At 38.7% G+C, this 27,227-nt stretch overlaps 1 protein-coding gene across 1 annotated transcript; it reads right to left on the bottom strand.

Moving 5' to 3' along the window:
- Nucleotides 1–281: 281 nt before the first annotated feature.
- Nucleotides 282–16,649, bottom strand: LOC116571104 (N-acetyllactosaminide alpha-1,3-galactosyltransferase-like 1). The gene is given in 7 exon segments (XM_032308860.1): nucleotides 282–478; nucleotides 480–1,093; nucleotides 1,511–1,647; nucleotides 9,139–9,186; nucleotides 13,136–13,171; nucleotides 14,777–14,843; nucleotides 16,534–16,649. Coding segments are annotated over 6 exon segments (909 nt in total). The 5' UTR covers nucleotides 14,797–14,843; nucleotides 16,534–16,649; the 3' UTR covers nucleotides 282–424.
- Between the last annotated feature and the right edge of the window lie 10,578 nt (nucleotides 16,650–27,227).

The following is a 27,227-nucleotide window of genomic DNA, read 5'->3' as shown; positions in this document are numbered from 1 at the left end:
GATGAAGTTTTTATCCGATGAATATTTTTTCCCTTACATAGATCCCTTTGACATTGTGTACATGTATATGTATATCTGTCTTTCTATCTATCTGTCCATCCTTCTATCATCTGTCTATCATCTCTCTATCCATCTTTATTTTCGGAACTAGAGTTTGTATGCGTTTCTTCAATTTATGCCTCTAAAAATATTTCTACATTATTTATACTAGTAGATTATAACATCACTGTGCATTAATATTAAATTAACATTCATTTATTCTTAATCCAGTTTAGGTAGATTTAGATGGTTCAAAATTGACATGAGAAAAACAGTTTTGAAAGATTGCACATTTTTGTAAGTTTCTAAAATACTGAAAAGTTTTATAATTGAAGAATTATTTTGATGATTTACTTATTAACTCATAAATTTAATGATATAACCATCAAATACTTTTTGACTGCCATTCTATATTCACATGTTTAATTCGGGGGGGGGTGTCTAAAATTTGGATCCCAATTGTATTCTGGTGATAACAACTTAGTGGGTTTATTGATAAACAAGTATTTGTTTAGGTAACATTCATATGCACTCTTAAATCCACTTTTAGCATCATTTTGAACTCCTTTTTTATATTCTTCAGTGAAGGCTAAAACCTCAGAGGGCGTGCCACCAAAAATTGCACTATGGTAATAGAAATCTCCCTTTTCAAAAGGGATGAAAGCTGCTGAGTTAGGGCTTCTCTCATAAGGGAAATTTTTGTCATGTCCAAAATACCACCATGAATGGAGTTGCTCTACAGACTTGCCCAGGGCTTCTACCCCAAGGTCATTCTTGAAGATCTGGTTTACAGTCAAACTGAAGAGAAAGTCAGCTTCATGTTGGATGTGTTCTAGGATGTAATTATTCAAGTTCCTCATGTATATGTAATTCAGGTCTTTCCACACATGTTGTCTGAGTACAATACATAGTTTAAATGTTCGAAGGGGACCTAGCTCTATAGGAGGTAGTTTGGAGAAGTCATCCATCAAGATGTAAAAGGTAACATTGTAGCCACTCATGAAGTATTTATTAGCAGACTGGATGAACTGTTGCAGGTACTGATCCACAAACCCGTGAAACATGAAAAAAAAAATTTTTGAAAACTTATCAGGAGATTACATGTCACTTAACACACGTATTATTATTGCTAAGACCTACCAGTAGGTAGGAGCAGAGAAGTTGCATCTAGAGCTTAACTCTGTTGGTTAATGAAAGAAGAGATAGTGAGCTTGGGAGCCTCAGAAGAGCCTTAAAGTTGGTTGAGAAGAAAGGAGGAGAGAGCTAAGTGGATATTAATAAGAAGATTGCTAAGTCATGTAAAGGACTCAGCCATAGCTAGAGAAAATAACCACTATAAATAATTATGCAGTTCAGCCAGAAATCATGATTAGGGTTAATTATGAGTAATTCTTTGGCTGTGTAGAGAGTTCATGGGTGCTTATCCATGTTCTTCCAGAATAAAAAAGGATAAATGCTAGTAGCACCTACTTTCCAGTAGCAAACACAGCCAAGCCTACAGTAATGTTCCGCCTTTTATAGTACTTTTCCAGGACTTGTCTATTTTAAGTTCCTTCCCATAGGATTGGTGCAAACCAATCAGTTGTTGTTTTTACATCAGGACATTTCCTGTTGAACAAACACGAAACAAATTAAGTTACCACCTTATCATGACAACAGAAGTTTTGGTCCAAGTGATAATAGCTAATGATTATAAAGTACTTACTATGTACCAGGCACAGTGATTAAGTGCTTTACAGGTTTTGTTTAATCCTTGTAATGTCCCATAATAGAAGTACTATCATTATCTCTATTTTTCATATGAGGAAACATGAGCACAGATTGAGTCAATTATTATTTTTTTTAAGATTTTATTTTTATTTATTTGACACAGAGAGAGAGATCACAAGTAGGCAGAGAGGCAGGCAGAGAGAGAGGGGGAAGCAGGCTCCATGCTGAGTAGAAAGCCCGATGTGGGGCTTGATTCCAGGATCTGGGATCATGACCTGAGCCGAAGGCAGAGGCTTAACCCACTGAGCCACTCAGGTGCCCCTTGAGTCAATTATTTAGTATTCCACAGCTAACAAATGGCAGAGTCAAGATTCAAGATCTTCAAAAGATTTTATTATAGGGATTTTTAAAACTTTCACATTTACTTATTTATTATACATTTATTTTAAAACCCTACTTAAAGTCTGTAGTCATGCCCTTCTATTTGATTCACAAGTCTCAAACTCCACCTTAATACTGGCCACATGTGCCCTTATCACAGTGATGATGCTTATCAATTAGGCACATCACAGATGCAAATCAATATCTACTTGAGAAGATGAAAGGGTTTGAAGATTATCCCTCCTCCTTCATTAGGTCAGATTAAAGATTTGCTAACAGAACAAAAAGGGTCTCTGAAAGCAGAAGTCAGTTTAAAAACTTGTGTTTAGAAATTGTTTGGTAGGGGCGCCTGGGTGGCTCAGTGGGTTAAGCCTCTGCCTTTGGCTCAGGTCATGATCTCAGGATCCTGAGATCAAGCCCTACGTTGGGGTCTCAGCTCAGCAGGAAGCCTGCTTCCTCCTCTCTCTCTGCCTGCCTCTCTGCCTACTTGTGATCTCCATCTGTCAAATAAATAAATAAATAAAATCTAAAAAAAAAAAAAGGAAAGAAATTGTTTGGTAAAACAAAAGAGGAAGTAGGAGAGACTTAGAGTCATTAGATTTCTGCTACAGGTATGGAACTCCTTCTCTGGAAGGTAAATGCTGGCCAGAGGGCATTCTCTGCAAAGGAGTTGCTTAACAGTCTGGCAGACAAGAAGATCTACCCTCTGGATGGCAACTAGAAACCTTGCCCAGTTTCCTTCGTGGCTGGCTTAGTGTCTCTGTGTAAAGTGGCTTGGAGTCCAGTGGAGTTTATGCATGGGCTCAATGTCATGGGATATCTCTTTGCTAAGACCAAGCTATGTCCAGTCCTGAGCACCGAACTTGTCAACAGGGGACAATTGGAGCCCACACTATGACACCATTTCCCAGGGAGACCAGCCAGCCAGATGGTTGGTTGATTAGATCAGACTTTTATAAAAGAAAGGGATAAGATTTTCCTTCAAGGGGAATGTTTTATGTTCTGGGTAGGGATTTGCTTTTCCTGTCTACAAATAGTTCAGCTTTGTTGACTTGCAGAATATCTTTTTTTTTTCCAGAATATCTTGTTAATTTCCATTGTATCACACATAACATTGCCTCTATCCAAGGTACTTATTTCATGGTGAAAGTAGTATAATGGTTGGCCCACTTCCATAAAGTTCTCTGGTCTGACAGCGCCTCACAGTCTAGAGGCAGCTAGCCTGATAGAAAGTGGAATAGCCAGGGAAAGTCTCAATTTCAGTGCTAGTTCCGAGATTAAGAAATGATTCTTAGTGACAAAAAGGTTGGATTGTGTTAGTTATTTTCTTTTCTTTTTTTTTTTTAAGGATTTTATTTATTTATTTGACAGAGAGAGATCACAAGCAGGCAGAGAGGCAGGCAGAGAGAGAGGAGGAAGCAGGCTCCCTGCTGAGCAGAGAGCCTGATGCAGGGCTCGATCCCAGGACCCTGAGATCATGACCTGAGCCGAAGGCAGCGGCTTAACCCACTGAGCCACCCAGGCGCCCCATGTTAGTTATTTTCCATTTACTGTTCCGCTATCCATCCTCAGCCCTTCTCTACCTGGCCTGCCTTGGGAGCAACTGATCACCCAAAGTTCCCAGCTGTATGGCTTGCTGTGAGTTCTACTAGTGGGAGGCACCAGCATAAGATCAGAGGACAGGAAAGGAGGTTGTCTATTTTCTTTCTCTCTATTTTCTTTCTCTCCCAGCTCTGTCGAGATCTTGACAGTGGCTGTGTCCTTATGCAACTACAACTTCTGTTGGGCAGCCCATTCCTGGTTCCAGAAATCCCTGGAAATCTCCAAGAACACCATCCCTTCTCTTGTCCCTTTAGGCTGAGCATGGTCACAGCTTCTTGCTGTTGCAAGTCTCTTGATGCCTCTGTATCCTTTGCTGGGTCTCTTCACCTTGTTCACATATCTGCCAACCACCCTTTCACTAAAGTTACTTCATCTCAGTTGAACTGTTTCTCTCATACCCTGATAGATTCAGTATCTGAAGAGCTTAGAAAATACCTCAGGAGGGCTGAGCAGGTGGTATTTGGCAGTATACAAATTGACCTACTCATGAAGTATATCGCTAACAATGAAAATTTGCAGAAGGAAGGTACACAGGTGAGAATGCTAAAGTGTCATAGTTCTGTAGACTATCATAGTTCTGACATAGAAGTATGATAATGAAGGAGGGAAATCATATATATGGCCTAAGATATCCACATTCCTAATAGAGAGAGAATAGGTGCTAAAATGAATTAGAAATTATTTCAATGCTAAAAGGCATTAATAAGATTTGACGAGATGTGATCATGACAATAATATGGGAGGGTATAATTTGTTCAAAAGTAGTTCTGGGGAGAGGGGCGGGGATTCTTCCTGTAAGTCCAGGCTATATTGTGGTATATCTAGTTTTAGGAAACTGAATAGGAGTCTAAAAGGTGTAAGAAGCAGAAGTGGTGTCATAGATATAAATAAATATACCATGAGCAAACAGAATCATGGTAGTACTAGAGAATTTCCGGGGTGTATGTTTCCTGCTCCACAGTATACAGTCTTCCACCTCCCTTCTTCCCAGCCAGATTACCATACTAGCAGCCTAGTTGGTACCCTTTTCTTCCCCCCACCATATTCATAGAATTCTATTGATAATATGTGTATAATATGCACGTATACATTAAATACACACATGTATCCAGGCTTTAAAACCTTGCTTATTTCATAATAATGAGATAATGCATACTTTTCTGCAGCTTGCCTTTCTACTCAACACACCTTTGTGGACATCCTTTCAGGTTATCTGGACTAGTTCTTATTCACTCTTTGTAATGGCCACATAATATTCCAACGTGTGCACAGTTTGTTTAGCCATTTCCTTACGAAAAGATTTTCATTTTATTTCTGGGATTGCTGTCTTTATAAAATCTTAATCTTATGCCCTTAGGTATTGTTGCTGTTATTTTTACTGGCTAATCCCAGGAGTAGGATTCCTGTATACCCATGTTCCTTTTTAATAGTTGTTACATGGGTACCTGGGTGGCACAGTTGGTTAAGCAACCAGCTCTTGGTTTTAGGTCAGGTCCTGATCTCTTGGGTCTTGAGATTGAGCCCTGCATAGGGCTCCATGCTCTGTGGAGAGTCTGCTTGAAGATTCTCTTCCTCTGCCCTTTCCTCCACTTTGGAGGGAGTGCTTACGCTCTCTCTCAAATAAACAAACAAATAAACAAATAAATAAATATTTTAAAAAATTGGGTTGTTACCCAATTACTTTTTGAAAGGCTGTAATACTTTACCTTCCCACCAGCATTTCCTCTATACTTTAAAACTGTAGCTTTAAAAAGATTTCAGTTTGATAGGTATAAATAGTAGCTCATTATTACACCATTTTTCAATTCTGTGATTTCTAGTGAATTTGAGTATCTTTTTGTATATTTATTGGCTATCTCAATTTTCTCTAATGTGAAGGAATTTATATATATATATATATGTATATATATACATATATATATATATATATTTTAGAGAGAGCATGCACATGAGCAACAGGGGATTGGTGGGGTGGGAAGAGAGAGAATCTCAAGCAGGCTCCACAAACAGCACAGAGCCCAATGTGGGGCTCATGACCCTGAGATCTTGACCCAAGCTGAAATTAAGGCTCGGATGCTTAACTGACTGAGCAACCCAGATGCCCCAAGTTTCATATTTCTCTACTGAATTGTTAATTTTTTCTCTTTTATAAAAGTTCCTTGTATTTCAGTAATTATCTGTATTACAATTAATTTTTTCTGACTTTCTGTCTACTAAATTTTTGGTTTTAAACCAAATAAATGTTAATTTTTTTATATAGTAAAATATGCCTTTGTAAATAGTTAGGAACTTCCCAGCATGAATTAAGATTTCCTTCTTACCTAGACTTTACATGTTGTCATACTGATTTTCTAACAAATTTTTTTACTGCTTTATTTTTTACAGTCAAGTCTGTAATCTCTCAGGAATTTATCTTTATGACATAGAAGTAAGGCCCCATTTCCCCCCATACTTAGTCTGCTAGTAGTGTCAGTATAATTTATGAAATAACTCTTCCATTTCTCACTGATTTTTTAAAATACCGTTTTTGTTATATATCAACTTTGATACATATTGTGATATAATTCTGGATTTACTCCTCCTCCGATCCATTCCATGTTGACTTGATCATAATGATGTTAGAATATGTTCAGATGTTTAAGGCAAAATCCTCATAACTTTCTTATTTTTCACACTTTCCTTGGATGTTCTGAGACATTTGTTTTTTATATTTATTTACTTTAAGCTTATAGTTTTTTCTACTTAATAAGAATGGAAAATGAACTTCTTCCTGATACCTCAGTATTGAAGAGGTCATTTCATTTTAAACTAAAAGCCAATATGATGCTTCATAATAAAACACAATGCTTCCCACCACTACTACTACATCGTTATGGAGGTGCTATCATTTCAATTAGACAAAAGGTCTCATGTATTTACTTACTCTACAAATATTGAATCTTACTCTACAAATATTGAAAATACTATAGCTGGGCTTTTATTTTTTCTAGGCACATTCTCATGGGAGAGGCAGATAATAAATGAATAAGCAGGCAAATATACAGTGTGTCAGATGTTGATAAGAGCAATGAAAAAAAATAAATCTGGATAAGGGAGAAAGGGAATGACATGCCAGTTTATATGGAGTGATTAGAGAAGGCTTTACTGATTACATCTGAGTGGAGTCCTGAGGGAAGTGAAAGAATGAGTCATTTGGCTGTTTGGAGGATGGATAGGCTATGCAGAAAGAACAGCAGGTGCAAAGATCCCCAGGTGAGGGCATGTTTGGTGCATCCAAAGAACAGCAAGGAGCCAGCATGAGTGGAGTGAGGGAGGGAAACAATAGTTGAAGATAAGGCCAGAGACAGATATTGGGCAGCCATTTTATCTCTATTTTTTTTTCATATTTTAAATACTTTGAACTCTTCAAAAAGACCTCTTACAAGAGTGTTACTTCTTAATGTTCATAATAACAAAAACCTAGAAACAGTTCAAGTGCCCATTACTAAGCCGATGGATGAACACACTGTGGTGTATTTCTATAGTCCACTATCACGCAGCCATCAAAATGAATAATAGTGATACGCAGTTTGGATGAATCTAAGCACTCTAATATTAAGGGTTGAACTAAGTCCCTGGAGATTACACACAGCATTATATCCTCTTTATAAAGTTACCAAAACTAAAATTTAAAAATATTCTACTTCCAGGACACCTAGGGAAGATCTAACTTATATTAAAAAAAGAGAAAGCAAGGGGATGATGATGCAGGATTCAGGACAGAGGTGGTTTCAAGGCAGAGGGTGAAGAGACAGAACGGGGGTACTGGAAAAGGCAGAGCTGGGCGTTGAAGTTATTGAATGTTGACTTTCTTGTTTCATTAAAAATAAGCAACTAAACAGTGGATCTTGCATAATCTAATGATGAGTGTGAGTCATGAAGCAAAGACTATTATCTCATTCTGTGCACTCGAGGTTATTTTAAAAACGTAAATATGAGGGGCACCTGGGTGGCTCAGTGGGTTAGGACCTCTGCCTTTGGCTCAGGTCATGAGCTCAGGCTCCTTGGATCGAGCCCCGTGTCCAGCTCTCTGCTCAGTAGGGAGCCTGCTTTCGTTCCTCTCTCTCTGCCTACTTGTGATCTCTGTCTGTCAAATAAATAAATAAAATCTTTAAAACAAACAGACATAAATGTAAAAAAAGAATTCACGGATCAGGAAATACAAATAAAGAACACACATATAAAAGATGTCCAAATTCAATAATAATTACAGAAGTGCGAATTGAATTGAGATATTTTAACTAGCAGCTTTTGCCAATAATATTTGATACTACTAGAATAAAATGTAAATTTATAAAACAAATAAAATATTATTCACATTTATCCACTGTGAATTAGAAAATAAATGGAATAATTATTAAAAGGCAATTTAGCAACCTGAATAAAAATGTAAAATGTCTACATCTCTTAAACTAATGACTCTACAATATGCATTTATCATATGGTTAAGTTCACACAAGAGGGACTGAAAATATATGTACAAGGATGTTCAACAAAGCATGACTTAAAACAGTCCTCAGGCTCCAAATGGTTCAAAACCAACAGCGAATTGACTATATAAATTATGGTATACAGCCATAAAATAGAACACTTGGTGGCCATTATAAGGAATGAGATTTTTCCCCGAATAATGCCAAAATCAAGAGAAGTCCTTAATGGCATTTTCAGGCTGCTACTAAAAAGACTTTTTTTTCTTTCCCCTTATAAAACCAGGAGCATTAAACTAGATAACAGTTTTCTCATTATGACCTTTAATTGCCTGGTTCTTGATAAACAGACACTAGGTTTATGTATAAAAGCCTTAAAAATAAAAACTCCAAGGGGGCATCTGGGTGACATCTGCCTTTGGCTCAGGTCATAATCCCAGTGTCCTGGAATAGAGCCACGTGTCAGGCTCCCTGCTCAGTGGGGAGCCTTCTTCTCCCTCTCCTCTCCTCTCATGCTCTCTCTCTCTCTCTCTCAGATAAATAAATAAAATCTTTTAAAAAAATATCAAAAGAGGGGGGCACCTGCGTAGCTCAGAGGGTTAAGCCTCTGCCTTTAGCTCAGGTCATGATCTCAGGGTCCTGGAATCATGCCCCACATCAGGCTCTCTGCTCAGCGGGGAGCCTGCTTCCTCCCCTCTCTCTCTGCCTGCCTCTCTGCCTACTTGTTATCCCTATCTGTCAAATAAACAAAAAAAAAAAATCTTTAAAAAAAAGTTAAAAAAAATAAAAATATTAAAAGAAAGTAAAAACCCCAAGGCCTAGAAGCCTCCCAGTATAGGTACAATTTGATGATGGGGAAAAAAAAATCTCCCCCATTTAAATTGAGACGATGATGATGATGATGATGATGATGATGGGCGTGCAGAATATTTTTTCTTACTTAGGATTAAACCAATCTGAGAGCTGAGGTTCTTCTGCTTCATGATCCCTGATACAAAGGAAAAAGTCAAGTTAAGAGTAATCCACTTATTCAATAAGTAATTATTCTGTCCTTGTAATATGCAGGCACTGTTTGGTGCTTGCTCTGCAACTATGAACATTTAGATCAGCTCCTGCTTTCCAGAAGCGAATAGACTAGCTGGAAAGACAACAGTAAATAGATAATACCAATACAGAGTGTTAACTACTAATAGGGAAAAACAGATCTTCATTGGAGCATTTAAATGGGGCATCCAACCTAAATGTGGGGTTAAGGGAAATGATTTGCAGATGAAATATGTAAACTGGGTCTGGAAGGATAAGGGCTAGTTCAGGAAAGAGGTGTAAGGTGAAGGGGTCATGACCAAAGGTGGGAAAGCAAGGAATAGTATGGTTCTTGAGTGGGGGACATATTTTTTAAATTAACAGAGCAGGAAAAATAATGCATATTCAGACAAAAATACAGATTTATTTAATTCACTTATCAAGTATTAGTAGCTTACTATTTGACAGATACTTAATGACATGTTAAAATAAAGGGGTTACAACAGGGATCTGGATGTTTGTCTTTGATTTTCGTTTAAAGCTGGGATCCACCTAAGGTTTTGTTTTACTTTTAAGTTAATTATTTTTTTAATAATTAACTTAAATTGTTAATTTAAGTTGTTAATTTAATTTTAATTAACAAGGCTATGGGGGAACTTCTTTTTCATAAACTGGGAATATTTTGTAAAATAAGAATAATTTTAAGGGACTAGTACTTCCAGAAAGATGGACTAAGTGCTCATTTTCCCCATTCCTGACACTAAGTATAGCTAAAAACCCAGGACATTATATTAAAAAAAAAAAAAAAAAAAAAAAGTAGACTCTGAAAGATGAAGAGAAGAAAGCAGATCAGGTAGGTGCACTGGGACTCAAGGATCGACGTGGCAATCAGTTTCCTGGGTTTCTGCCATATATAGCTCAGATTGGGTGCCAGAGAAACCAGCAACCCAGAGATGACAATGGGCACAAACAGGGGGCAAAAAAAGATCCTTGAGAAAGGCTGATAACTAAAGGACCAGGAAAAGGGCAACCCAGCAAGGCAGAGAACTTGTAGACACTACTCACTGTGCCCAAGCACTGTGCCCAATGCCGCCAAAAAACTGTAGCCCCATATCCATCCCTCCAGCAAAGACAAAGTAGAGAGCTTAGACTTCTACCCTCACCAGACCATAATAAGGATCTCCTCCCTCCCTCACTGGTATGGAGTTAGAAGAGGTTAATGGGGGTTAAAACTGTCACCGTTGCTCAGCAATTTTGTCAGTCCTCCTGTGGTTGTGTCAGTGGAGACCACATGGGGACTCCAAACTCCCATCCCTGCTCATTAGTAATAAGGAGCCCCTCCCCACTGGATTTTAAGTGAGGCAGAGTCAAGAACCAAAATTTCACCCCTCAACTGACAGTAATGAGGTGGTGCCACCCTGTTTCCCAGCTGGAACAGTGTTAGAGGATGCCTATGAAAACATAAGATTTAAATAAGATCCAGAGCCTTGTAATACCCCAAACTGTCCAAGTTTCAATTAAAAAAGAAATCACTCATCATACCAAGAATTGGGAAGATCTCACCTTGAATGAGGAAGGGTGCCATGATGCCATGATGACAGATATTAGAATTATCTGACAAGGACTTTAAAGTAGCCCTTGTAAAAGTGCTTCAGAGGGGGAATAAAGTGCTTCTATGAGCAATTACAAATGCTTGAAACATGAAAAAAATAGGAAGTCACAAAGAAATAAAGAAATAAAAAGAAAAAATAAGAAGAAATAAAAAGTCTTATTTAAAGATATGGAAGATATAAAGAAGAACCAAATGGAAATTTTAGAACTTAAAAATATAAAACTGGGGCACCTGGGTGGCTCAGTGGGTTAAAGCCTCTGCCTTCAGCTCAGGTCGTGATCCCAGGTCCTGGGATCAAGCCCCACATCGGGCTCTCTGCTCAGCAGGGAGCCTGCTTCCCCCTCTCTCTCTGCCTGCCTCTCTGCCTACTTGTGATTTCTGTCAAATAAATAAAATCTTTAAAATATATATATAAAACTGAAATAAAAACTCAAGAAATAGGCTTAACAGCAGAATGAAGATAATGGAGGAAAGAGTCAGTGAACTTGAAGACAGATTAACAAATCACTTAACCTGAACAACAGAGAGAAAAAACTGAGGGGGTGGGGGAGAAAAAGAGAAAAGAAAAGAAAAGAAAGAAAAAGCTTCAGGGACATGTAGGACCAAAACAAAAGATCTAATACTTATGTAATTAGAATCCCAATGGAAAGGGAGAGGAGGGTACTGAAAAAGTATTAAAAATATGGCTGAACATGTCCCCCCCCAATTTAGCAAAAGATAAACATACAGATTCAAGAAGCTGAATGACCCCAAAACAGGATAATCCTAAGGGAAAATGAAACCTTGCTAAGGCACATGATAGCCAAATTTCTGAAACATAAAGATGAAAAGAAAGCTAAAGTTGAAAAGAATCTTGAAAACAGACTGAAGAAAATGATTCACTTATAAGGGAAAAATAACTTGAATGAAAATGGATTTTTTATTAGAAACTATGGATCCAAAAGGAAGTAGAACAGTATTTTTCGGTGCTTTAAGAAAAGAACTGTCATCCAAACTGTCCCCCAGTAGGGGTGCCTGGGTGGAGCAGGTGGTTTAGCACCTGAAATTTTGACTTAGTTTTGGGTGGTGGTCTCAGGGTTGCGAGATTGAGGCTCTGTGCTGAGCAGGCAGTAGTCCACTTGGGATTCTCTCCCCCTCTCCCTCTACTGCTCCCACTTGTGCATGTGCAGTCTCTCTCTCTCAAATAAATAAATACATTTTTTTAAGTCCCCCAGTTAGTGAATGGTTAAACAAACTTTGGTACATCACTTCATGGAATACTACACAGCAACAAAAAAGGAGGATCTATTGAAATACACAACAAAGTGGCTGGATGTCAAGAGCATTATCCTAAGGGAAAAAAAGCTCATTTCAATAGATCCTATATTGTATGATTCCATTTATAAAGCGTTCTCAAAGTGGCAAAATTATAAAGATAAAAATAGGTTAGTGATACTAGGAGTTAGAAAGGGTTGAGGAGAGGAGGTTAGGGTTGAGTATAAATGGTAGCTCAGAGGAGATCTTTGTGGCGATGGAATAGTTTTCTGTATCCATTGCCGTGGCGGTCTACAAATCTACACACATGAGAAAGTGTTATATAATTCTATACATACACTGTCCCAGCATCAATTTCCTGTTTTGATATTGCATGACAATTATGTAAGATGTAACAGTGGAGGGCACATGTAACCTCTTTACTATCTTTGCAACTTCCTATGAATCTTTATTTCAAAATCAAATATTAAATAATAACTTTGAAAGTGCACCTCATTTTGACATTTCAGAGGTGTTTTTAACGAAAAATATTTTAATATAGGATTGCTCAAAACTTGTGCTTTTTCAAAATCCAATCTGACCATGCCTAACTTAATTAAAAATATATAGTGACAAATGAAGAACTTTTAAAAAAAGAAGTTGATTTTTTTGAGAGTTGGTTTCACTAATTTTTCAGGTCCTACCTGGGTCATTGGTAGAAAACATGGTGGACCACAGAGGGCTATCAATCTACAGAAAAATATCATCCTATAGAGAGATACTTAAACTATAGCAAATGTGAAAAATCTGTCTGGTGTAAGCAGGTGTGTGTGGTGAGGGAGCAAAATTTGGAGATGTGCACATATGCATATCCATACAAACTCATATACAGGCATATATACATGTGCATCAAATATTTCTGAACTGATACCCAAGAAATTTTTCAGTGGTTGCTCTAGAGAATTCAGTCCAGTTTTCTTATCCTTCTGACTGCCATCATCATTAGAACTCACTTGACTCCAACCACTTTGCCCTCAGTTTAGAATATTTATAGAACAAAGATTCTTACCAGCAGAGATTCATCTTCTGTAAGTGGTTCTTTATTCTTAATATATATGAAAAAAAGATATTTTAGTGTTCAATTTGAACAAATGCCTATTACAGTTGGAATAACAAAAAATCTAGAACTCAAATCCATTCATTGGTATTGTTAGCCAAACAGTTACTAAATACCTGCCATAGGCCAAAATAATGCTACAGTTCTGGAATCCAGACCTGCAGTGAGCTTATGGTCTCTTATTTCCCTTTTGACTAAGCCCCCTATCTTCAAAATGATTATAATAATACTATTACAAGTGACAAGGAGTCCTTTCTATTAAGAGTACAACACCCCCTAAGAGGGCAAATAACATGTAAAACATGATACCAAACCAATAAGGTTAATTTTTAAAAGACATTAGCTCCCACAATATAGCTGATTTTCCAACAGCAGTCAGTAACATGGCATTGTAACGGCCTATTGAGCCAGAGCGGCCCCACCCCGGTTGAACTGCCATTTTGTTGTTTATGCAGTAAAACTTAAATTGACCCTGCCTCACCCCGCCAGGGGAACTTACTTAAAAGCAAGTGCGGAAAACCATAATACAAGGGTGGGTCAGGTCAGGTGGAGATAACGGCCGAATGCAGGGATGAGTCAGGTGGAGACACCAGTCAGTAAAGCGTGCATACTGTCTCCCTAGTTACCAAGGAGTATGGGCCCTGCCCTTTGGGCACCTTTTGGGCACCAATTCTGACCAAGGTGATAGGCTGGTTCAAATATCTACTAGGGTAAATTGTAATTCAATTGGTCACTTATGTGTGACCTAACATGACTGTGCAGCTTTCTCTGTGTGTTACAATTTCATTGGCCACCTGAGCATGGCGAGGCCTAACCACATGGCCCTTGCCCTTAAAAGCTAGTCTGTGAAACTGAGGGTGGTCGCCCTCTCTGTAAGGGGCGGCCCTGGCCGGTCTGTTTGATGGTTGGTTTGATTCTTGATGATTGGCACAAAATAAAGCTTTTCTTGATCTTTGTTTTCTATCAGTCTCGCTCCTTTGACCATGGACCCATTATTGGGGGACCCAACATTGGGGACCCAACAGCATTGCTTATTTAAAGAAACCATAAAGAGGAAGGCAGGGATGGTGGAAGAATTTACATTTTTCTATGAGAGAATTCTAGCAGGTTGACAGATTCCAAGTGCAGCTATGTTTCTACAGCACATTATTTTGAGTCTCATTCCTATCAGGTGGAGCACTGACATAGCTTTAAGCTGAAATCCACCTAAAATAACCCCTAACATTCTCCATTCTCTATTATCTTGCCTTACTTCTTTCTTCCTAGCACTATTATATAAAATACACAGCTCCCGACATTATATTATGTATGTCTTTGCTTATCGTCCCTCTTCTCTACCTAGAATATACATCTACCTAAGAGCAGTCACTTTCTTTGAGTTATTACTGTTTTCCCAACACCTAGAACAGGCACCAAAAAAGTATTCAATAAATATTAGTTGAATGTTGAAAAGTGAAAGAATGTATCTATAATTTAATTATTTCCTCAAAGAGGAGAAAATCTCCAATTAACTTTTTTTTTTACACAAAACTCAGCATTTTAGATCAACTGCCAATCATTAAAGGTGGTAATTCATCAATCTTTTATATTTACCGGGAATGATACATAATCATCAGGACTAAAGCAAATGAAGCATTTTTCGTTTAGAATTCATTCTCCCCTAGGGGGAAAAAAAAAAGGTAGGGGAGAGAAAGGAGTTTTTTGGAAAGTAATAAACAATTTCCTTGCCATCTTCTAATAACTAATTAATTACAGAATCAATGTATGGAAACTTGGCCACCAAAGTGTCTGATTTCTGATTCTAGAATGCTTGAGCTTAGGAAGAAGGCTGACTTAGGGAAACCACCTATTTTGTATGAAGTGCCTACAAAAGTCTCAGAATGCTGACTAATAATTTTTAGGTCTGCTGCAGATTGTCTGGGAGATTCCTATTGTATTTTAGCAAAGTCCCCCCTGCATACATAAAGGAAGTTCAGTAAAACTCTCTCTCATTTTCACTTGTGCTTCTGAGAAAAGAAAATGAGGTCCTTATGAAGGTGTTTTTATGTGCTGGAATATGTTCTTCCCCCAAAGTAGATTTTTATATATGTTTTTTTTTCTTCCTCACGAAGGTATTAAGACTAATAATTTATTCAAAGACTATAGGACTAGGAACCTAAAAACATAGGAGCTCTCTCAAAAGTATAGTCTTGTAAACAGTGATTAAAAACCTAAATTGAAGGTATTATACTCTGAAATGGGATATTTGGCTCCAGCCAATGCGCTGAGCTTGTGTTGCAAGTGTTAGATAGTATTTCTGTTTACCCATGGGGCACCCTGCTGGCTCAGTTAGTGACTCTTGATCTGGGGGTCATCAGTTTGAGGGTAGAGTTTAAGGGGGAAAAAGGGTTTCTATTGACCAGTATAAATTGGTTTTCAATAGGCATTATCCAGGAACAGGTCCTGCTTTTGGGTATGTGTTGGAGTAAAATGGAGATCTCTGATATTTAGTTTTTGAACACTTATTTAATGAGCAAGATGCTTAGATCTGTATCTAGTGAGTAGTGAGTAACTAGTAACTAGTGAGTACTTGAAACGTTGTTAATCCAAACAGTGGAGTGTGAAGACTCATTATGGAAAAAATAATGGATGATATCTCATTAATGGTTGCATATATTGATGAAATGTTGAAATGAAATTTTGGATATGGTGAGTTAAATAAAATAGACCACTTAAATGAATTTTATCTGTTTCTTTTTAACCTTTTTCAGTATGGCTCCTAGAATATTTAAAGTTACAAATGTGGTTTACACTGTATTTCTGTTGGTTAGTTCTTCTATAGATACTGCCAGATTGGGAAGGCTTGAATTTGACAAAATTTTAGTGTTCCAGGAATGTACCTTTTAAATTCAAAAACATTAGAGAGGTGCCTGGGTGGCTCAGCTGGTTAAGCTTCTGGCTCTTGATTTCAGCTCAGGTCATGATCTCAAGGGTCTTGGGACAGAGTGCAGTGTTGGGCTCTGTGCTCAGTGAACAGTCTTGTTGGGGATTCTCTCTCTCCCTCTGCCCCTTTCTCCACATGTGCTCATGTTCTCAAATAAATAAATAAATAAATAAATTCTCTCAAATTAATAAATAAATAATCTTTAAAAAAAACCATTAGAAATACCCTATGAATGTGGTAAGAGTCCATCTAGTCAGATTATTTTCTGACAGTGTGCCCTCAATGACATTATTCTTAAAGGCCAGTAATATGTTGAAGTGTCATCTATTTTGTACAATATACTTTCAAGGCCAAGGTTTGGGGATGACCCCTACCTATGATTTTGCCAGATCACCCCATTTTTCATACAGTTTCTCGAGAGCCTTACCTTTAGTTTTGGTGATGTAAAGGAAGTCCTAGTATGTTTCTCAATCATTATATTTTTGGATCTATAAAAAAATACCAGATATTATAAAATACTGTCCTGGTGTTTGAATCCTTTGCTTGTGGTGATGTCACCAGACTCTTTTGATGATGAAAGCATTTGAAAGTCACAATGATACTGTCATAATGACATGTGGTCACAAGTTCTCTTTGCTACCAGATGGTAAAATTTTGTCATATTTGAAAAAGGATTTTAAAAAATGGTTTGCTTTTAGTTTCCTTTGTTGTACTTTCTTACCTTTATTGTTGACTTATTTTACTTACAGAAATGTATTTTGAATGGTGTGCTATGTGTGTATGTATGTGTAGATGAATTACAAAAAACATGCTCCATCTTTCTCTTCATCCTCTTTTAGGCATTGTCCAATTATCCCAGGTAAATCTAATCCTTTCTTACTCTTTCTTAGAATGTCTTACAAGTACTTATTTTTCTGATTATAGAAGTAACACATTTCCATGTTACAAAATTTGTCAAGTGCATAAAAGCACAAACAAGAAATGATAATCAGGGGCACCTGAGTGGCTCAGTGGGTTGAGCCTCTGCCTTCAGCTCGGGTCATGATCTCAGGGTCCTGGGGTCGAGCCCTGCATCGGGCTCTCTGCTCAGTGGGAATCCTGCTCCTCCCTCCACCCACCTGCCTCTCTGCCTACTTGTGATCTCTCTCTCTCTCTGTCAAATAAATAAATAAAATATTTTTTAAAAAAGAAGAAATGATAATCAAATGTAATCACCCTCTCCTGAGATGATCACTCGTATTTTAAGATAGCATGTACCTTTGTTAAAGGTTTAAAATGGTTTTCCTTATTGAAAAAGAAAGATACACACACACACACACACACACACACACACACACGAAAATTCAAACAGAGAAAAGATTACATAATGCTTGTCTTCTTCTTCAGCACCAACTCGTTCCATTATCTTATCCCCAGTGACAGCCACTCACAGTTTCTTGGGATTTATTCCATAACTATTCTGCAAATATAAGGACATTTATCTGTTTTTTTTTAAAGATTTTATTTATTTATTTGACAGAGAGAAATCACAAGTAGATGGAGAGGCAGGCAGGGAGAGAGAGAGGGAAGCGGGCTCCCCGCTGAGCAGAGAGCCCGATGCGGGACTCGATCCCAGGACCCTGAGATCAGGACCTGAGCCGAAGGCAGCGGTTTAACCCACTGAGCCACCCAGGTGCCCCCATTTATCTGTTTTTAAGTGTATAGGTCTCCTTTTCACACACATGACACATACTAAAAACATCCTTCAGTACTTCGAATATCTCACATATCAGTATATTTTGAAGATCATTCCATTTCATGTATCTAACTCAATTCTTTTGCTAGTGAACCTTAATATATACATATTATATGTATCATAATTTATGTAACCAGTTCTCTATTGCTAGACATTTTGGTTGTTTATTCTCTTTGCCATTATAAGAAATGCCACAATGTTTCCACTTCCATTTCTACTTGAACATGCAAACCTGCTCTATGAGCATATGCTGAACTAGTGTTGGGTCAAAGGTTATATCCACTTCTTGTTTAAGTAAATGTTACCAATGTTTTCCATAGGGTTTGTTCCAGTTTAACTAGTACCATCAATGGGTAAAAGTACCCATTTTCTTACATTCTCATCAATATGAAGTGTGTTGTTAAAATAGTTGGGTATTTGAAAATCTGAGTGTCTGAATTCTGTCTTAGCGTAGCTTTAATTTACACTTATTTCGTTATAGTTGATGTTGAGTGTGTTCTTGAATGTTTAAGAGCCATTGTAATTCCTTCTCTGTAAACTGTCCATAGCTTTTGTTCATTTTCTATTAGATTTCTATTTTTCTGCATTTTTAAATCAACTTTTTATGTTGGCATAATTTTAGATTTAAAGATACCATTATTAAGACCATATGGTTTTCATAAGAGACTCTTAATCTCAGGAAACTGTGGGTTACTGGGGGCTCAGGGGGAGGGATAGGGTGGCTGGGTTATGGATGTTGGTATGTGCTATGGTGAGTGCTGTGAATTGTGTAAGACTGATGATTCACAGATCTGTACCCCTGAAGCAAATAATGCATTATATGTTTAAAAAAAAAAAGACCATATGGTTTTAATATAGACAAACAGATCTTTGGGACAGAATCAGAAGTCCAGAAATAGATCTGTACCTCTATGGACAATTGATTTTTGACAAAAAGAGAAGGCAATTCATTAGTGAAAGGATACTCTTTAAAAAAAACTGGGTCTCAGGGCACCTGGCTGGCTCCATCAGTTAAGTATCTGCCTTTGGCTCAGGTCATGATCCCAGGGTTCTGGGATTGAGCCCCACATGGGGTTTCCGGCTCAGTGGGGAGCCTGCTTCTCCCTCTCCCTCTGCCTCTCCCTCACTTTCATGCTCTCTCTCTCTCCCAAATAAATAAATAAAATCTTTTTTAAAAATGGGCCTAGGGTAATTGGATATCCAAATGCAAAAAACCCTTAAACAAAACAAAAACAAACCAAACTCTGACCAGTACTTTGCACCACGTATAAAAATTAACTCAAAATAAAAGACTGACCTAAATGTAACATCTAAAATAATAAAATGTGTAGTAGCGAAGATAGGAGAAGAAACAGTTAAGACAATAAAAAGAAAACTGCAGATTGGGAGAAATACAGTCAAAAGTGGGTAAAATGTTTGAACATTTTATAAAACAAAACACAAACAAAAGGCAAATAAGTATGTGAAAAAATCATATTAGTCTTTAGGCAAATGCAAATTAAAACCACAATAATATACCTCCACACACCTATTAGAATGGCTGAAATTAAGAAAACTGACCATACCAAGCATTGATGAGAATAGGAGAAGTAGAAATGTTACATATGGTTGGTGGGAATGTAAGATGTTACAACTTCTTCGGAAAAGAATTTGGTAGTTTCTTAATGATTTAAGCACACACTTACCATACAGTCCAGCAATTCCACTCCCTAGATATTTACCCAAGAGAAATAGAAGCATATGTCTATAAAGAGAGCTGTCTGTGACTGCTTGTAGTAGCTTTCCTCCCACATAGCCAAAAGGTGGAAACAAGAAATGTTTATCAACAAGTGAATGGATAAACAGGCTGTGGCTCGTCCTTGCAATGGAATAGTACTCAGCACTGATTTGTGCCACAACATAAGGAACCTTAAAATAATAATACTGTGTGGGGTGCCTGGGTGGCTCAGTTGTTAAGCGTCTGCCTTCTGCCCAGGTTGTGATCCCAAGGTCCTGGGATCGAGCCCCACATCTAGCTCCACATTGAGCCCCACATTGAGCCCCACTTTGAGCCCCACATTGGGCTCCCTGCTCAGCAGGAAGCCTGCTTCTCCCTCTCCCACTCTCCCTGCTTGTGTTTCCTGTATCCCTGTGTCTTTCTCTGTCAAATAAATAAAATCTTAAAAAAATAATAATGATGATACTATGAAAGAAGCCAGGCAAAAAAGGGCACATACTGTGTGATTCTGTTTACATAAAATTCTTAAATATGTAAAACATTCAAACTACATAATACACATTTTTATGTTTTATGTGCCCAGAAACCCTTCATTTACAGGAACTCTTAAACTCAAGAAGCAACAGCATCCTTCCATCCAGTGTGGAAGCTGAAATAGGCAAAAATTACCTCTCCCTGCCATTGCAGCTAAAACGTGGGCACGTGACCTGAACTACCTGGCATGCTAATCAGATTCTCCTACCCAGGACTTTAAACATTAAGGGGGTTCAATTTGAAATCATCTGTAATAGAGTCAAGGGCTAATTTTAGGGAAGATGTTTTCAAGGGTACGGAGATCAGCTGGGAGATAATAGGTGATGGGATCAGGGTGGATATTCCAACAGATTATACCTGTTATAGGATCATATCATGTATTTCCTCCCTTTGTCCTTTTCTATTTCTTTTTCAGTGGTTACTTGCTAAGGACTGTGAATGGCTTCCTACTCTTATGCAGTAAGCATTACTGCCACTCACCACTCTCTGGTTCCCCTTCCTTTCCAAGGAAAGCTCTACTTTTTAGCCCTTTTGCACTTGGCAGGGTCATGTGTTAAGTCCAGGCTGAGGCACTGAAGAGTCCTACATCATTCTCCAGTGTCTCTTCCCCTGACATTGTGACAAACTATCACAGAGAATGGACCCTCCATCATTCTGGGTCCCCCAGTGACAAGATGGAGCAGACTTCCTGGCTCCAACCCTCACTGCTTGTTTGTGAGTGAGAACTTGTTTTGGGGTTAGGCTGCTGAGGTCTGAGGGTTCAGTTTTCTTAACCAACATGCCATTTATACATTCTTTCCCTGTTTAGATGAATCAGAGTCAATATTCAATGCCATGACAAATTCAAGTTTTGGTACCAGAGAGGGGGTTTGTAGGCAACATACATGCGGGGAAATAGGAGGAATCTAGAATTTAGAATTGGTTTGCAAACCTTATTTGGGTCTAAAGTCAATTTTTTTTAAAAACCACATTAGTTTTCAGAGACAGGTTTCTGGCAGCCTGTGAAATGTAGTAGTAAACAGTTACATCGTCTCTGATTGACTGAGGGGCTCTTCAAAGGCAAAGCATATGATAATGATGGCTCCTATAACACTTACTTATGTGCCAGACACTGTATTATGCACACATGCTAACTTACTTAATGAAATGAAGGACATAAAGAAATCAAGGACCAACAGGCAGGTGAAGGGGCTGTATCTAACAGCACTAGGGAGCTTAAAGAAAAAAACATAAGGCCCAAGTTAAAGTCTGTTTTGTGACTCCAGCTCCCACCAGATAGCCTTGCCCTTCACGGTTGTAGCAGGTTCCAGCCCCACTGATGGGCCCCAGCTTCCTGTCTTCAGTGCCACCATCTCCCTTCTGGGCTGCTCTGGGTCTCGGGATAGTCACAGCTCCTCAGTTTCCTCACTGTCCCATCTGCTCCTTAGCGGTTCTATCATTGTGTAACCAGTTCTCAAATTAAAATCCCTCATTTGAAATACCCTGATTGTCCTGATTGGATTCTTATTGATAATAGTTCCTAAGACTAGGAGCTCTGATATCAATTGATTTTTGCTGTATAACAACCCACCCAGACCTTAAGGGCTGAAAACAAAGAGGTGTTACTTTTGCTTATGGGTCTAGGGCCATTTGCTGCTGCTCTGGGGTAGGCTTAGCTGATGTCAGCTGGGAGAGCACAACTGGTTAGTAGGTTGGGTTAGTTAGTAGGTTGGGTCTGAATTCACATATCTGGTTGTTGGAGAACATCAACTGGGACAATGTAAAATGGGCATGGATACAGAGAGGGATACTAATATTCACTGTTGTCAACTATCCACCAAAGGCCCTAAGAAATAATCTCTCAAAGTGGGATTCTGGTTTCCTGCCCTACTGTGGGCTACTACTGTGTCATGTAGTGACATCACAATTATTTAAATTATTTTATCACTATTATTGCTTGGTAGGAAGTGTATATTGAAGAGAAGACTTCATGACACTATATAGGTGTTGTACTCACCATTGTGGCCATAATAAGTACAAGGTCTTTGAGATGGGATTGCTGCTTCTGACTGTTTTGGAGAACTTAGAGAAATAAAATGAGAACTCCAGAAATTGGAAATCTCAGGTCGAGGCATGGACACAGACCAAGATGGTTCCTTTGGAGCCTGTTTATTTGTGTATGTGTATGTGTATGTGTATGTGCATGCATATGCATGTGTACTTGTAGTCATAAGGCATACATGGCTGAGGATAAGGCCCCAAATCAAATTGTGTGATATACATAATTAGAATGTAAGTTTATATACAACTTCTAAAAGTCTCTTATGTTGGTGGGAATGCAAACTGGTACAGCCACTGTGGAAAACAGTATGGAGGTTCCTCAAAAAGTTAAAAAGAAAACTGCCTTACAACCCGGGATGCCTGGCTGGCTCAGTCGGTTAAGTGTCTGCCTTCATAAGATCATGATCCTAAGGTCCTGGGATGGAGCCCTGCATCAGGTTCCCTACTCAGCAGAAAGCCTGCTTCTCCCTCTCCCACTCCCTATGCTTGTATTCCCTCTCTTGCTGTCTCTCTTTCTGTCAAATATATAAATAAAATCTTTAAAAAAAAAAATGAAATCTTACCATGTTGTGGATGGAGCTAGAGAGTAAAACGCTAAGCAATACAAGTCAATCAGAGAAAGACAAATACCATCTGATTTCACTCATATGTGGCATTTAAGAAACAAAACAGATGAACTTAGGAGATAAAAAGAGAGAAGGGTGGGGGAGAGAGGCAAACCAGAAACAGACTCTTGACAATAGGGAACAAACAGGGTTACTGGAGGGAGGTGGTTGGGGGAATGGGCTAGATGGGGGATGGGCATTAAGGAGGGCACTTGTTGTGATGAGCAGTGGGTGTTATGTGTAAGTCGTAAGTCACTAGGTTCTACACCTAAAACTAATGTTACTCTCTATGTTAACTAATTGGAATTTAAATAAAAACTTTTAAAAGCCTCATGTTAAAATTAGAGGATTTGGAAAGACTGGAAACCCTATACTTGGAATGAGAGCATTTGGGTGGATTCAGATGAATCTGAGAACTTGTAATTCTACTCCTTCTGAGCTTCCCTTGTCAGTGGAAACAACCCCTCCTTTTTAATCTCTCTGAGAAAACGAGTCTTTTCTTGCTTAAAGACTCCATAAAGATCTCACCCAAGATAGCTGATTTATTTATTTATTTATTTTTAAAGATTTTATTTATTTATTTGACAGAGAGAGATCACAGGTAGGTAGAGAGGCTGGCGCAGAGAGAGAGAGAGAGGGAAGCAGGCTCCTTGCTGAGCAGAGAGCCCGATGTGGGACTCGATCCCAAGACCCTGAGATCATGACCTGAGCCGAAGGCAGCGGCTTAACCCACTGAGCCACCCAGGCGCCCAGATAGTTGATTTATAAGGTGATGCCTATTCTCATTGCCTGAAGACCTAATACCTAGAGTCAGAAATCAAGGTCTGCTCCAGTAGGGGATAGGTACACTAAAAGAATTTAAAGCTCTTGCTAATTTGTGTTAGTAGGGAAACACATCTGAGAATGGACTTTAATGATATTGGATTGAGATGAATGAAATACAATATTGGATTGAGCTGAAGTTCTGAAGTTGTTGAAACAGGTATATTTACCTGATATTCTGGATTTAATATGTTGTCCTAGCCAGCTGTAAGTGGTTCTAAGAATTTTCTTGGATATTAACTAAAATTTGAATTCAGTGGTAACCTGCAACCAATGAGGCTGAGATGTCATAAGTTTTTTGGCATGATGTAGAAGAAGAAATCCAAACATTTAGGGAGACAGAAATGTTGAAGTGAATTTATCGGGTTCACACCATACACCTTCCCCCAGCTATGCTCCTGGACATGGTGGGGGCCTCTGATGACTCTCTTTTTCACTAAGTCATTGAGAAATGAGTCAGTGTGGGGAGATACTGATATTGAAATGGACTCCCAGATTTCAATGAGAATTATGGGATTTCCATTATTGGAGAAACCCTAGTCCTAGTGAGCAGAAGCATGACTTGAATTGTCACAGTAACAAGTTATGGTACCTTATTATGTTTCCATAGCTAAGCCAGTTTATAGATCTGGAGTCTTTTGACTAAAGAGGGGTCTATGTCACCTCAAGGAAGGACCTGTTTCATTTAGTACGATAACTGTGTCCTTGGAGGAAAATGCAGAATTGACACTAGCTCTGAGTTGATAATTTCTAGAGGCCATAAATAGCATTGTGATCTACTAAACAGAGGTGTATGGAGGATAGGGGATAAATTAAATTCTACCCCTGAGTTTATCTAACAGTGGTCCCATCATATAACAGAGCCACTCTGTGGTTCCTGAATTCCTGATTTCATGGTTGGAATATATGTATTTAGCAACTGGTAGAGTACTTATATTAGTCTTTGACTAATGGTGTAAGGGCGAACATGGTAAGAAGGATCAAACTGAAGTCAATGGGAAAATCTCTCCTACTAAAGTGGTAAATCAAGTTATATAATAATACCATCTCCCTGTGACGATTGTAAAGATTAGTGGAACCAATAAAAACAAACACTGCATGTTGTTAATTCATATCACACTCTTGTTTAATATCTAATGATATTAGATTAAGATGAATGGAATATAATATTGGATTGAGCTGAATTTCTGAAGTTACTGAAACAGGTACACCTCCCTGAGATTTGTTAATATCCTTGCTTGTTGGGCCAGCATAAAAGACAGACACATTTATAGAATGCCTGGCAATCATCATAAAGTTTATCGAGTGGTGACCCCAATGACAGCTACTTCTCCTGGTGGTGTATCTTTGCAAGGGCAAATGAACACACTCCCTGGTATCTGGTCTGCAGGTGACAGATGTTTTTCCTTATACCAGTTAGTATGGATTATCCAAAGCAGTTTGCTTTTACCTGGCAGAGACATCAGTGAACCTCAGAGTTACATGAAGTGTTTTCATAATGCAATCCACCTAACCACCTGGACATCTTACAGGCTACCATTGTTAGCACCATGCTGAGCATTTTGAGCAGAAAGGAGCAAGAATCCCAGATGTCATGCTAATACAAATGGATGCCAGGAAGTGGAAGAAGAATTCAGGGGCCTAACACATCAGTGACATTTCTATGGAACATGTAGGGTTATTGGCTCTAGGCAAGTTCTTGTACTTTGCACCACTTACCAGCAAATCAGAGTGTGTATAAAGCTCAGTGGGACCTTTTGGATATAGGAGGCAACGTATATTGTACTTGAGTGCCACTCTGACGTAAAAATTGAGAAACCAGTACCCTGCCCATTTTGAGAGAGACCCAGGGCAAGAGAAGTCTCTATGTAAAACAGTCTGCAGAGCAAGGATCTGTGCCCCTTAGCAGGTTAAAGTGGCAGATACAGGCATTAAATAGAGCATTTTGCATAGCCAGGTAGACAATGAATACTGAACACAAGGGGATTCTAAATTTACTTCGAATATGACCTCTCCTACCCACCATGAATTTAATGCTTTCTGATCCAACAAACTAAAAGCGTGGATATATGCAGCTGTAATCCATCATCACTGGAACTCATTTCTATGAGATGGACTCAGGCAGATTGAAAAAATTGGTGACAAGAAAGTCTGAGGTCCTTTATGGGCTTCTGAAATGGGTACAGAGGGTAAGGATGTGAGTGTCACCTGAAAATACTCACCACAGAGCAATCTTAGTAGAGGGGGGTTCTCAGTCATCAAGTAGAGAAAAACTTCTATGATGTTAGCCAACCTCTTTTTGTAGTCACCACAGTGCTTCCTAGATGACGCATGTACAAAGTGGCCTTGGGGGCAGGGATGGAGGCTACCCAGTGATTCAGTAAGATAGACTTTCCTCTCATCAGTGATGATCTGGCTTTCTCTGTGGCTAACTGTGCAACCACCCAACAGCAGAGGCCACCCTGACTATATCAGATGACTCCTTTCTTTGAGGGACTGTCTGGCCACTGGTGGCATATTGGTTATTTTGGATCTTTTCCATCAGGGAAGGAGAAGAAATTTGTCCCCAAGTAAATATATTCTGTGTACAGATATAACTTCCTTTTCCATAGTGTCTCTGCGAGTACCACCACTTACGGACTTACAGAATGTTTTATTCACTGCCTCTACCAGGATGTAGATTTTATTGTCAGTTAAGTGCAATGATAGATTCCTGTCCGTGGAATTCACTGGTCTTACCATGGAACTCCTATCCTAGAAGCAGCTAACTTTAAGAAATGGCCTAAAGAAGAATCAGTTATAATATCAGCTATAAGGCAACATTTGGTGAAGTTGGGAGTTCTGTCCTAAAGGTTTGGGATATATCTTAAAATAGTGGTTCCTATATCATATTGTCTTCCTCAAAGCCAGAATGCATGGATCCTGGAACTTGGAAGTAGAGATGTGAGGCTTTCTTTTACACCAAATAATCTATGGGACAGTTTTCAGTTCCTTCTCTGCAATCTTGGGCTCCGTGAGTTTGGAGGTTCTAGTGCATAGGGAAACAAAGTGATGGTCCCGTTGAATTGGGATCTGAGACTTCCCTTGGCCATTCTGCCTTCTCATCATGCTGAATCAACAGCCAAAGAAGGGGGTCTCTATCCTGGATCAGGGAACTAAGCACAGCTACCAAGATGACAGCAGGTTGTTATTACACAATAGTGGAATGAGGGCTGTAGATAGAATTCAAGGTGTTCCCTGGGAGCCTCTTAAACCATGGCAATCCAATGAATAAAGACCCACTAAGGACTCAGATCCCACAGGATAAAGCTTTATGTCATCTCACTAGTAAAGAACCCTATTCAGCTGAGCTTCTTGCAGAGGGTAAGGAACATAAAATTGGTGGTGGAAGAAAGAAGTGATCAATATGAACTTGACCTTAGAACTTGCTACAGTGGGGTGCCTGGGTGACTCAGTGGGTTAAAGCCTCTGCCTTCAGCTCAGGTCATGATTCCAGGGTCCAGGGATTGAGCCCTGCATCAGGCTGTCTGCGCAGCAGGGAGCCTGCTTCCTCTTCTCTCTGCCTGCTTCTCTGCCTACTTGTGATCTCTGTCTGTCAAATGAATAAATAAAATCTTAAAAAAAAAAAAGAAGAACTGGCTACAGAAATGAGGACTATAGCAGGCATG

This window comes from Mustela erminea, chromosome 12, assembly GCF_009829155.1.
Source record: "Mustela erminea isolate mMusErm1 chromosome 12, mMusErm1.Pri, whole genome shotgun sequence".
Taxonomy (NCBI): domain Eukaryota; kingdom Metazoa; phylum Chordata; class Mammalia; order Carnivora; family Mustelidae; genus Mustela; species Mustela erminea.
The sequence above is the reverse complement of the archived record's forward strand: the minus strand, read 5'-3'. Positions and strand labels throughout refer to the sequence as shown.